We start from the raw sequence: 13,009 nt of genomic DNA on the forward strand, positions 1-13,009 counted from the left end.
TTATGCAAAGAAATGTTGATTCTCTTTAAGAAAAATACACAAATGTGTGTGTATAGCAAGTTTAAATGTGTATGGCAGGTATAGCATGATGTTTGCATTTGATTGAGCACGTAAAACATGTATGGAGACAGACAGAAGGGGGAGAAATGAAAGGCATCCCGTGTTAAAAAAAGAGAGAGAGAGAAAGAGAGGGGCGGTGTGTCAGACTGCATAAATAACTGTCGGCGTGATGTAAACAAAGCGGTCATAACCCGAGCGAATTAAAACAACTGGTCTGGGCGGGATTGAAGCTCAGCCCGCAGGTTTTTCTACAACTTTCATAATGTCACAAATATTTTCTTACCTCTAACAAATCGCGCTGCTGATTGGTTTAATCCTCAATAGGCTATCCAATCAGTGCACATCAGTCAATGACATTTGTAATTTTTCTCAACTCTCATTCGATACTCATTTAGAACTTTCTTTAGAAATAAACGTGTGAAGTTGTGTAGTTATCAGTGAATAAATTAAAAGCTTAAGATATATATTTAAATGTACATCAGTAGGCTATTAGCTGCGTATAGATACCTTTTTACGCAGTTCCCTTCTCCTTCATCCATCAATACAATTGGCAGGGTGGTAAACTCTTTTTTGAAGTGTTTAAACTAAGAGCACTAACTGTGTTAAGGGTCTCAAATAATCTTCGAAGGAAAACGTTTGTTTATGTAATGACAACAACGTCCACTGTTATCTTTTAGAAACAACAGAGAAGACTTATCTGCGCTGATGCTTCGTTGGTGCTCAGGTTCTGCTATTCTGAAGGAGTGGACTGATAAGAAGGGGTTACTAGGTCAAAGCATTGGCCCACACACGGAAATAAAACAGACAGAACGGAATAAAAAAAATACATTCAATACTCAAGGTGTAAAAGTGAAACAAATATATTTTATATACATGTAATCTGTTCAACCATTTGAGACGGTGGACATGTTTCATGTGCACATCCTTCATAATGAAGCCGTTACAACAGGCCTGCATGAGTAAAAAAAACAAATGCGTCTGAAGAGTATAAAAAAGCAATTTGAAGCACGCAGTTTATCTTTGGACCAGCAAAGACAACAATTGGTGACATAATGCATTTAAATAAAATTCAACTTGTCTTTACGGGAACGAAAAAGAGATAATATTCTCTCTGATATTCCCACTCAAAGTCTGCGGAGATGAGACGCTCATGTCAGTCACAATGTTTCTTGTTTTGTCTTGGAAAATCAGTGTTACTCAGTTTCGTCAAGACGCCGTTGTTCCACATAACCTCGTTGTGTTCAGCATCTCCTTCAAATCGTTCTCCGGCTTACCTGCAACCATGAAAGGCCACGTCTGCGGGAGGGGGGGAATACAATCAATTAAGGCAAGCAGTGTCTCAGAATATTAATTCATCAAGTAATTACATGGGGAAAATAAACCTGTGTCAGTTTATCACCTCCAGAGATCAGGTCAGCATAATCATTCTGGGCAGGGATGGACTATGACGAGACGTTCATGCATTACATTCTTTTAAAAATCATTATGCGATCGACTTAACAATAAACTTGCAATCACAAGATCTGCAATGCCAATTGACAAATTGTTAATTAATCTATTTGTTGTTCTATTATAAACATTGTAAGGCCAAATCTTGCATCAGACATTTTTAGCATAACATAATTGTAAACCTCATTCATTTGTGGCCTGTAAATATATTTTATGGTAACACTTAATCTTAAACAGAGGTACGTAAAAAGGTAGGTATGTTGGCCTAAAAAAAGTCACCTAACATGAATTGTTGCTTTTCCCCTCTCATGCACCTGCTTCACTCTATCACCCACATTTATCACCTTCTATCAAGCAAATAAGGCCTATAGCAGCAGCCTGCAACCCAGGTAAAACCATAAATATATAAATTGGTGTAGCCTGAAAAAACAAATTAAAATATATATATATATCAGTCTTAAATAGTATAGGGTAAAACAATAAAATGCTGAAATGCTCAATTTGGCTTACATTTCCAGCCTGTAATTCTAACTTTTAAACTTCACTTTAAAGTTTCCTCTCTCATACATTTATTTTTAAACATAAATAAACTATCAGTTTCCCCTCCACCCAGTCTCACCAAGTTAACGGGGTGGATATATCCGTTTTCATATTTGTCGTTGGCCAGTATCTGCCGGAGGTGCGCGATGTAGCTGGACGCCAGGCGCAGAGTGTCCAGTTTGGAGAGCTTGGTGTCGGATGGTACCCAGGGTAAGGTGGTCTTCAGCCGGGAGAAGGCTTTGGACAGGACCCTCATCCTTGCTCTCTCCCGGGCATTGGCTGCGTTCCTCTGCCCATGCTTGCCCTCCTGCTGTGCCACACCCTTAGATGCCTTTTTCCGAGACGCTTTCTTCCGTTTCTTGCCCGGCCCATCGTTTGCGCCCTCGCAGTTGGAGCTCTCTTCTGTGCTCTCGTTCGAGTCTTTACTGGAAGAGCCAAACTTTAGGATGCCGTCCAGGAGCTCGTCGTCGACATCGCTGAGAGACCCGGTGGACATGGTGAACAAAAGCAGCGGGCTTACAACATGGGAGCTGGAAGCTGTGGCTGGACAGGAATGAACAACCGCGCGCCTTAGAGATAAGTTCATCAACTGCAAAGTGAGCGTGAACAGAACAGAGAGGAGCAGACTTTTTATCCCCACGGTTGAGGGCGTTACCTCATGCTGGGAGGAGACATGGAGTTGATCTGGTCCCCGAAGTGGTCCAGGACCCCAAGGGACGCTGGATGGGTCCCCAGAAAAACACAGATTATAAAGCTTGTTTTAACCGTAAGTCAAATCAACAATTAGGAAGATTCTTACCTATTTTTTAAAGTGTACATTTGAAACGCTTTAACCTCATTGTGTATTCACAGATATTTCTTAAGATTTCAAACTGTTTATTTTGTTCATCCTTATTGCCACAACTGTTATGGTCACAAATATAGTAGACGATTATTACAAAGTAACATATTTCATGGTAGGTTTTAATTATGTGTTTTGATTTGTTGGACTAGCCCATTTTTGTTGCACCTGTGCAAACTTTTTTGTGCTTTTTTTTTTCTTAACTTTGGTCAATATGACTTTAATATATCATCTTATATGTAACTGGAATTACAAAGTGTATTCTAATAAACTATAGTGAGATTAAAATACTGCCAAATTTGAATATTTATGTCTTCTATAAAGAAATAACTTTAACGTTATCTTGCTCCATAAATCTTACATTTCTAAATATAAATACTGCTAAAAAGGTCCTATCATATTTAACTCAAGTATCTTACTTAATAATCAATCAATTATCTTAAATCAAACCCATTTATATAGTAGATGTTATGTTACGTATTGTTTTAATAGCCAAGTATTTGTTTTAAGCCAGTTCCACTTACAGGGCCCAAGTAACTTTCAGCACATCTTGCCAGTTAACAGGATAAAGTGCAAGGACAAGGGGGTGTCACGTCTCAAATGGCAAACTGGCGCCTTGGTCCCCTCTGATGTAATGGATACTCGGCACCCAAAATCCTCTGTTTGGCCTTCCACATCATTCCACACCGATGCTCCAAACAACTGAGTCTCTGGAGCTGCTTAAAGCGGAAAGCGGTGGGTTGCACCAAATTAATACTGATGATAGTCAGGTATATGTTGCTGACCTCGTATCCTTAATTAATTCCTACATGCTAGTGATACTGAGAGAGACTGCATTTGCTGTTGCACGTGTAGATAAAGCTGCAGATCTCTTGGGAATGTGTGTGCCTTTGCCGGCACAGCTGAAGCGTGTGCAAAGGATGAGAGGTGTGTCTCTTGAGAGCTTACCTTTAACCCCCTCACTTCCGGTGTCACAGTGCATCCAAACAAGCACCGGCACTGTATGTTTTAGACATAGAATTGACACAATACTGAAAAACACTTAATGCAGTAACATTTTTAAAAGAGAAACATCTTAAAATAAAAAAATCTAAAAGAGAGGAACACATTTGGAAAGAGGTTCACTGGACTGCAAAGAAAACAACGATAAGGCACTACACAGAGCAGACCGAGAAAGAAAAAAGATAGGTGAGGGGACGGAGGGAGAGGAAAGAGAGCAATGAGGGGGCTTAATCTCCTGGGTGGCCTGGAAATTAAAGCACTCTGTGGAAAAGTAATAATAGAGTCTGGTAGATTGATGATCACCTCTGAGATACATGGATCCACCAGGGAGAAGGAGATGAACTAAAATAGCTCAAAAAACAAAGCACAACCCTTTATTACTTCCCTGAGCATCAATAAAACACAGACCCTGATGTAAAACACTCATGATTCAAACGTGTACTTGCCAGCGCTAACTGCTTTTCATGTGAATGGCAACATTGTTTTACAAAGAGTGTTTAGAAAACCTTCACATTGAGAGCCCCGGTCACACACACTGTGACATAAGGCAACAGGTGGAGAGGGGGGATATGGTGAGAAAGATGGAGAAACAAAAAAAAAAAGACCCTGGCAGTTATGGAGGGACATGCTGCTAATTAGCCGGTTTGGGTTCAAAGGTTAGGCTGGTTGTGTGATGTCACCACGAAGGGACGGGTTCCAGATGTTGCTCGCAGGGCCACCGAGGGGGGCCACCTGATGCCTCCGGTCATCATAATTTCTCTCTCTGTCACACACACATGCACACACACCTTTGTTTAATGCTTATGTTGGGAAAGGAGGAATTTATCAAGTGATATTGTTATTGGAATGTCCAGTACGAGAACAAATAATATTGAATCCATGATGACAGAACTTAAAGTTATTCATTTCATGCTAAGTGACAGTGGACCACATTGGTGTACTAAGGGGGTGGAAATGTCTTGTGATTAACACTGTCAGTTCCAACATGTTTTATTGGCCCATTTTTCCACTCATGGACTAAACGCAGCCATTAACTAAAGGCTCTAAAGTCAAAGAACTACCTGTTGCTGTGAGTTTTGACAGCCTATATTTGCCCTCACCATAACTACACCCATGAGAAAGACAGAGGGCTAACACTAGACCCCCTCCTTTCTTTAACTTATGACGATTCGAACACTGACTATGCAGGAAATAAACATAAGTAACATTAGCAATTTATGCTAAAACACTGGTTATGCCCAGCGAGACGTGTGAAACTTAGATATGGTTTCAACAAGTATGTATAAGAATCTTTAATACCGTATTTTTATTGTAAATTTTCTTGATTCCTTACTTAAAAAAATAGATATAACATCTTAATTTGACTTTTAAATTATAAAAGAGTTAGGGTGGTGGGGGTAAAGTTTTTTAGATTTAAAATGGGTAACAAAATAAAAAATGTAAGCTGAAAACAAGGAAAGCTGCAATTGAGGATTATACTTTATCTGTACGGTGCTTTCTTATTCCTAAAATGTTACTTAGTGATGAACATGACTATACCTATAAAATTGTGGTGTCTTCTGAAAAAGTCCTATTCCTTAACTGCTTTTCTTATCCTTTTAATAAGAGCTAAACATTACAAGGACCACACAATACAGGAAGGAACCAGAAAATGTCAGTGAAAAGAAGAATAATCTAAAGCAAAATATTGTTTTATTTATTGGCAAAACATTCCACTTGTATTTTTCTGTGACATATAAAAATGGGAAAACATTTAGTTGCTTGCTGGTGTTAAAGAGCTGAAAGAGAAGGCAATCTTGTAGGGAAGCTTGGGGTGAGAAAAACATCATCAATCTATTTCTTAGCACTCCAGTTCCCTGTCCCTTATCACAACTATACTCCCCCAACACACACAGACACACACATTCACAAATGTACGCACAATTTAGTTTCCGCCTCAGTTCAAGTACCTTTAAAAAAAGGCAGAAAAATCAAAGTAAAATAACGAGAGGTTCCCGAAAGTTCAAATCAGGGAGTGCAGAAAAACAGAGGAAAAAAGGATATGACGTTCCAAGGCAATAATAGAGAATGATGACGTTTTTTTTGGGAGTGGATATATCATATTATTTTCTCAAAAAGACTAAAATCCTTTGATATTAAGTGACAAGAACATCCGGGGGGAGGCAAACAGGGAAAGAACGAGAGTGATATTCTGTGACAGTGTCGGTTAATGACCTGGAAGTCTTGTCCTTGGGGGAGTTGGAGTGTGTTAGGCTCTGGAATTTGTGCACACATTATCTGCAGAAATGTGTAAATCTGTGGTTAATGCATTGAGTTTCGCAACGTGTGTGACGGATGGAAAGGGTTGTTGTTAAAAGTGCGCAAAGAAATGGTGTGATATAATGGAGAATAATCTATAATGTGCCCTGCTGGGCTATAATGTTTTACTCCTTACCTCAACGACCAATCAGAAGACAGGGACAACAGCATGTTTTGACTCGAGCAAACATGGTGTTGTCATTGTGCTCAAGACATTAAATAATCCTAAATCTAAAAAACAAAATTAGCTGCAGGTTATGAAATAACCACCATTTTCATCTGAAGCCTTCATCGGCCAATAGAGAAGCAAAAGGCATTCCTTTAACCCCGCCTCCCCACTGCTCAGTTTTGACTCAACAACAGCAGTAGTTCAATATGCTAAAGAAAATAACTGGATTTGGCCAAAAGTACAATTTACAACATTGAGTACATAACATTTAAGGATTATTTCTGATTGGAGAGTATTTTTGGGGCATCATGTGAGAGACCAGGAAGTTGTCATTCTAAGGTTTGGCAACTATGTCAAATGGCTTCAAAGAGCACTAAAGATTTTAAGTTGAACGTTTTGTTGCTAGCTATTTTCCAGAGCTAACCTGCACAGTTGGAAAACAGGCTGTTAAATAAATGCAAACAGTTCACTTTACATTAAATGGACAGATGGAGGTCAGCAATAAATTAATCATGAGAGAAAAGACAAAAAAAGTAACATGGTGGAGACTTCCGAAAAAGATACAAATATATAAACATGGGCTGACCTTTGTGACTGACCAAGAGGTATTGCTACATTGGTGGCTGGCTTCAAGATACACATACACACAGTGCTTCTTAAGTTGTATTGGCCTGAACTTGAATTGGCAAAGTGCCCAAAGTGGCCTGTGGGAAGTAAGTGAGACGTGATGCAGCTGCAGTTTGTGTGTTAGCTTGTGTTCTGCTTAGGGTTGAACGATTAATTGCATTTGCGATAATATCGCGATATGACAAAACGATTTTTCCAACCGCAAAGGCTGCGATTTGACTGGTCACGTGATCTGGTCACGTGACTTGCGAGCGTGCCTCGCTACTGTTGCTACCTCATGAGGTTCACGATTGTAATCACGATTGATGTATTGCTTGTGTTTGTTGAAAAATACATGAGAAGAGGACCTTGAAAAAATAATCGCATATTAAATCGCAATTGCAATATTGAGGAAAAAAAACGCAATTAGATTATTTCCCAAAATCGTTCAGCCCTAGTTCTGCTACAGTATGGCACTTTTCAACCTCTGCTGCAACCTCTGATGTAACTTGTGGGCTGGTGATCGGATGCACAGATTACTGTGTGTGTGTGTGTGTGTGTGTGTGTGTGTGTGTGTGTGTGTGTGTGTGTGTGTGTGTGTGTGTGTGTGTGTGTGTGTGTGTGTGTGTGTGTGTGTGTGTGACTGTGACTTCACTTCTTAGCACTGGCAGTATGGCAGTGTAGGACAGTGCTGGGTTTCAGAGTCAAAGGTCTGGTGTCTGTCACTATGAGTGAGGCTACAGTTTATAAACAGAGAGCGGGAGAGGGTCTCTGCACAGTTTGGATGTGTGTGTTTGTGTGGGTGGTTTTATCCGAACTCCCAGCACCCTACTAAATCATTCACAGCATCCGTTTGGACCCCCCCCCCCGGCCCCCTTAACTGTCCCCACTACAGACTCAACTCTCTGTTGTTGGATCGTCTAGTCAAATCCGTCTAGCCAAAACAAATCAATAAAAACAGTTTTTTTAATATATATAATTATATAATAATTGTTATTATTATTGTTTTTAGCTGTATTATACTTAAGATTTGTGGTGTAGCCTAATATTGCAATTTAGAGCTTCTCAACTGGTCTTACAGGGACTCAACATTTTAACAAATTGCATTTCAAATGTAAGATTAAGATGAGTCAAGTACACCCAGTCTTACCAAGAGAGAATAATTTCATATCTCTTCACCTTTGTATGTAATGAAGGGATATATATTGTCAGGATTATCATTACACACACCTAATTAGCGGTGTAATGCTGGACCGTCGCTGGTATTATTCACACCTGATTACTCAGGCTGTTGTTAACACGGAGGGCGATGATGGAGAGGGATGATAAACAGTGCTGCGCTCCTATTGGCTGTATCAGGTTATTTGCTTTGATCCTCTTCCTCCTCATTACTCAGGAGGGGGAGCGACAGGTGTGTGTGTGTGTGTGTGTGTGTGTGTGTGTGTGTGTGTGTGTGTGTGTGTGTGTGTGTGTATGTGTGTGTGTGTGTGTGTGTGTGTGTGTGTGTGTGTGTGTGTGTGTGTGTGTGTGTGTGTGTGTGTGTGTGTGTGTGTGTGTGTGTGTGTCTCTATGTGAAATGTGAACATTTTAAATGTTAAATTGAGAGCACACATTCCTTAATGTTTTACCAAGGAGGAACAAATCTGTTTAGGGAGTATTCTGTATTTTATTTATTATCAACATTCGTACTGCTGTTTGAAGTGCAGGATCGTTATTTTTATTTTGAAAAATTTACTTAATTTTCCTCTCACTTGCAGATGAAATGATCTCACCCGATCATATCTCCTCTGTGTCAGCGGTCCAGTGAGCTCATAGTTGCACATTCACAAAAAGACCATTGATACAGGCAAACACACGCACACAGGCTGATTATCTATAACTTTCTAAAGCATTCACTGGTAATTACTGTAACTCATGGAACAGAGGGAGACAGAATATTATCAGACCCCAGGAAGAGAGATACGAGCAGTCCCCAAAGACACCCCTGTGAGTGTAATGAATGTGTTTTTGCATTTATGAATTTCTTTGCATGTCTCTGTGATGGGGGAGTGTTAGCTGATCTTGTCTACATGAACAAACTCCAGACTCGAACAAGATACACCCACATAACCTGCCGATATCTCCGGATAAACCATCCAGAAATGCTGATAGCCAGGGACTTGTTGACTGCCCCAAATGCAGGAAAACCTCTGCCTTCCTCAGAAAAGACATTATACATACCACCCTCCTTCACTGGCTGATTCTCCTCCTGCCGACAATCTCCCTCCATGTCCCACAGGGCACCGTCACCCCCACCAGGCCCAGCTTAGAGGCTCCTCCTGGGCTACTCCGCTGATACTCCCCTAACCCTCAAAGAGAGGGCCTGATGCACAGGGAGGGAACTTGTACAAACATTTTACGTACATGTAGGAACTCTTACCCACACCGTCACACGTTGTACAATAACAAAAAGTCAGGCGGAGAATAAACCAAAACAAATCTCCTACAAAAATAAAAAGGTGTATTTATGGAAGAAAAGTAAAATTGAATGAACAGAATAGACAGGATCAAAATAAATGAAGTAAAAAGAAAGGAATGGGAAATTATGAAAGAAACAGACATGTTTGGCTGTATAAAGGACTTGTGATATTTGTATGTGGAAGATTAAGGTATAGCTGACCTTAGCAGCACCTTCTCCAATCTCATTTCAGCCTAATCTGTGTTTGTGCGAGTGTGTGGCTCAGTTCTCCCATGAGACACAGACATAATGCTACCGGAGGCTAACAGGAGACGACTAAGAGGTGAGATGAGAGCTGTGATAAAAAAAGACCCTGACACACACACACACACACACACACACACACACACACACACACACACACACACCACAAAACATCTGACATCAAATCTCAAGGTCTCTAGGGACCCCTAAGATCCTCTAAACCCCAAATCCCATGGCAGGAAGCAGACAAGTGTGTGTGTGTGTGTGTGTGTATATGAGCTCATTAGTGTGCGCACGTGTTTGTTTGTGTGTGTGTGAATGTGACCCAAGCGCCGGTGCAGCTAACAGACAGCTCCACTTAATAGCCGAGGACAGACACAACAGCACCTTACCTTTACGGCATAATCACAAACAGATGTCACGAACACTCTGCACTTAATGTTGGCTGTAGCATTTCATTATTAGCTTATCATGCTAAATTTCCCTGTGCAAGTACATGGTCTTGCATATTTCTTTGATGACACCATACTGCAGTCAGTCATGAGAAAATCTTCACTCCTCACATCAGTGCTATATTGTTGCCAGATAAACTGACTTCAACAATATTAGCTAACAGCTTTGCGCATTGGAAAAGTTTTGTAAGAAGCGCCTTTGCAACTCTTCCCAATCATTCAGAGAGATAAACTCAACATAACAGAGGCAGGGCTATCTTTCTACCAACCATAGCAGAATGCAATGAAGCCTGGTTGCAGACATGTTAGATGTATTATGAATTTGATTCGAGCTAACGCGGCTAATATAAGTCAGGTCTTTTTTGATACTTTGATACTTACTGTGCCATTCCCATACCACTGGCTTGCAGTTCTTTTTAGGAACAAGCTTCTCATCCACTAGCTTTAATGTAAATTGCTATCAACCAAGAAAGAGTCACATGAAGTAACTTGTCCAATCAGCAGAGCTATAGGTGACTACATTCTTTGTTTGTTCACTTCTGTTATTCAATAAGGTAATTTGAAGTTTTGAAACAAGTGAGAGGACATGCCACAATCACTCTGATATGCTTGAAAAGTAGATTGGGATCCATTACCATGTAAACTTGTCAGATCACCCACCTAAATGACTCTGCAATAAAGGTTAATAAACTATATCTTGCTCTTCCGCTCACGATTCTGTCCTCCATCGTGAACAAATCTGATTCTGCTCTTTCACAAATAGGTGCATGTGCTCTTGCTCTTGCTCGAAATTAGTTTTGAAACAAAGCTGTTGAGTTGTATATTAGCAGTTACACCACCATGTTATTCTCATACTGCTGTTTTTTGTGAAACACACACACACACACACACACACACACACACACACACACACACACACACACACACACATACTCAAATGTGTGTAAGTATATTTCCTTGTTTCTTGCTCATCCTCTTTATAACAGCTGTTGTCCAGCTGTTTTTGATATGTTTTAAATGTGTTGCTTATTTATTTGACAGCAGCCTTCTGCATCTTAAGAGGTGTGAAGAGTGTGTCTGTGTTTGTGTACGTTTTTGTTGCAGAATTTAACTATGTATTGCCATATGAGTTAATTGTTTGCTTTAAAACTCAACTTCAACTGTTATGTTAAAAATTGAATAAGTTAAAAATCCTTGTTGCCATCACCATGTAACACATCATCATGTTACCAATCTTGAAAATGGGCAATATGCCTCTGAATGCCTCCTCAGTCAGAAACTTTGAAAGTGAAAGAACTTTATTTATGTATTCTTTGCTCTTGTGTTAACAGGCGTCTAACAGTTTCTTCGTGACAATTTCAACGCAGGTTTTGTAGTTGTCAATGTGACCTTAGACCTTCGCATGGGCCTTTGACCGGGGTCATTGGTACCCTTTGAACCCCCCTGACTGCAGACCTTCTTGGAGTAAATCCTCAATCTCATCAATTTTAGTTTATTTAATTAAAGCTATTTTTACTTCCAATATTGGCTAAAGGTAAATGCTCAACACTCATGTGTTATCAAAGCCTTAAAATACTGTAAAATTCATTTTAAGGGCCTAGTCATGTCAATGTTTGTATAACTGACATTTCATTCCATAATCAGTTAATCAAAATATAAATATGTAGGTATATCTTGAGGCATCTGGACTTAGGAATGATGATGCCACAGTCTGTTTTTCCTGCTCCTTTTTTACTGAACTCTTTTTTCTTCATTTAAGGCAATAACACAGCAGCAGATTTATCAACGAAATGGTGGTCCTTATCCATCTTTCCCCCTCTGGATGCTAATTAAAGATAATAAACCCTGAAGATCATTTCTCTGCAGCTTCAAACTCACCGTCACCTCCTTTGCACCAACACTTACATGGCCAGATGGGATGAGGCACCCTCGCCTAAACACATGGTTGTTGGCTTTCCCTGAGGCAGCAGGTGTTTGAATGCTGCATTTTCGCAAAGGAAACACTGAAATGCGTGTTTAAATAAGCATTGAATGATAAAAATAGTGTAAAGGTCTTTTAAATATACATAACGCTACATCTTTCAAACAGATGCGTGAAGGCGCACACACAGATTAATTTCCTTGTATGTCTTACTTTAATCCCCTCGTTTATCTTCACTCCACGCCTTAAACACAGGTGTTTGGAGAGCTTACAGACGAGAGTTTGATGCCAGATATCATGATATCATAACCACGTTCAAGTCATCTCTTTCATTCTTTCACACAAATGTTTCCCACAGAGAACTCCCCTGCACTTCACCTTTGCCTAACACAAAGGCTGCTTTAAAACATTTATTTTTTCTCCACTTACCAGCTCAGTAAATTGGTAGATATTTATTTAGTTTTGTAGACAGAGAGTCTCATGAGCCGACTGGCCCTGAGATTTTTATTGAGCAAGAAGATAAAACGGCCAGTTCTGTTCTGTGTCCATTAGGGCTAAAATCGCCAAAAGACTGTCTGATGAAATGGTATAAACTGTTGTGGTTATCTTCCCTGACTGCTGCAGTGGAGGAGAGCCAGAGAAGGAGAGGGACGACATGCTCACAAAAATACACATTACTACACAGACGCTAAACCATTCACACACACACACACACAAATCTGCCCCTCCTTGGTATTGCCCAGGTCTGTATTTATCCCTAACCATAACAGAGCAGGCAGATAATGGCTGATGGGACTGTCGTAAAAATAACCTGGCACACGTCTGTTTGGATTAACCTCGTCTCCTCACTACTTTCTACTTCTTTCTCCCTCCATCATGTTTTATTGCTCCCTTTTCCCTCCCTTCGTTTGCTATTTATCTATCTATCTATCTATAAATGTGTCTTTGTATCAATCTACCTATCTCTCTT

At 40.0% G+C, this 13,009-nt stretch overlaps 1 protein-coding gene across 1 annotated transcript; it reads right to left on the reverse strand.

Moving 5' to 3' along the window:
* Positions 1 to 904: 904 nt before the first annotated feature.
* Positions 905 to 2,663, reverse strand: tcf21 (transcription factor 21). The gene is made up of 2 exons (XM_063901438.1): positions 2,129 to 2,663; positions 905 to 1,356 (listed from the first exon to the last, which is right to left on the reverse strand). Exons 1-2 carry the CDS (start codon positions 2,633 to 2,635, stop codon positions 1,267 to 1,269), a joined length of 597 nt encoding a protein of 198 aa, XP_063757508.1. The 5' UTR covers positions 2,636 to 2,663; the 3' UTR covers positions 905 to 1,266.
* Between the last annotated feature and the right edge of the window lie 10,346 nt (positions 2,664 to 13,009).

Source organism: Eleginops maclovinus, chromosome 15 (genome assembly GCF_036324505.1).
Source record: "Eleginops maclovinus isolate JMC-PN-2008 ecotype Puerto Natales chromosome 15, JC_Emac_rtc_rv5, whole genome shotgun sequence".
Classification (NCBI taxonomy): Eukaryota; Metazoa; Chordata; class Actinopteri; order Perciformes; family Eleginopidae; genus Eleginops; species Eleginops maclovinus.

What these genes read in the sequence shown, in the direction of transcription:
- tcf21 (XM_063901438.1), bottom strand. Translation starts at nt 2,635, where the DNA reads ATGAACTTATCTCTAAGGCGCGCGGTTGTTCATTCCTGTCCAGCCACA. An exon ending in ATATCCACCCCGTTAACTTG is followed by an intron (nt 1,357 to 2,128) that starts GTGAGACTGGGT and finishes CCCCTCCCGCAG; the next exon opens with ACGTGGCCTTTCATGGTTGC.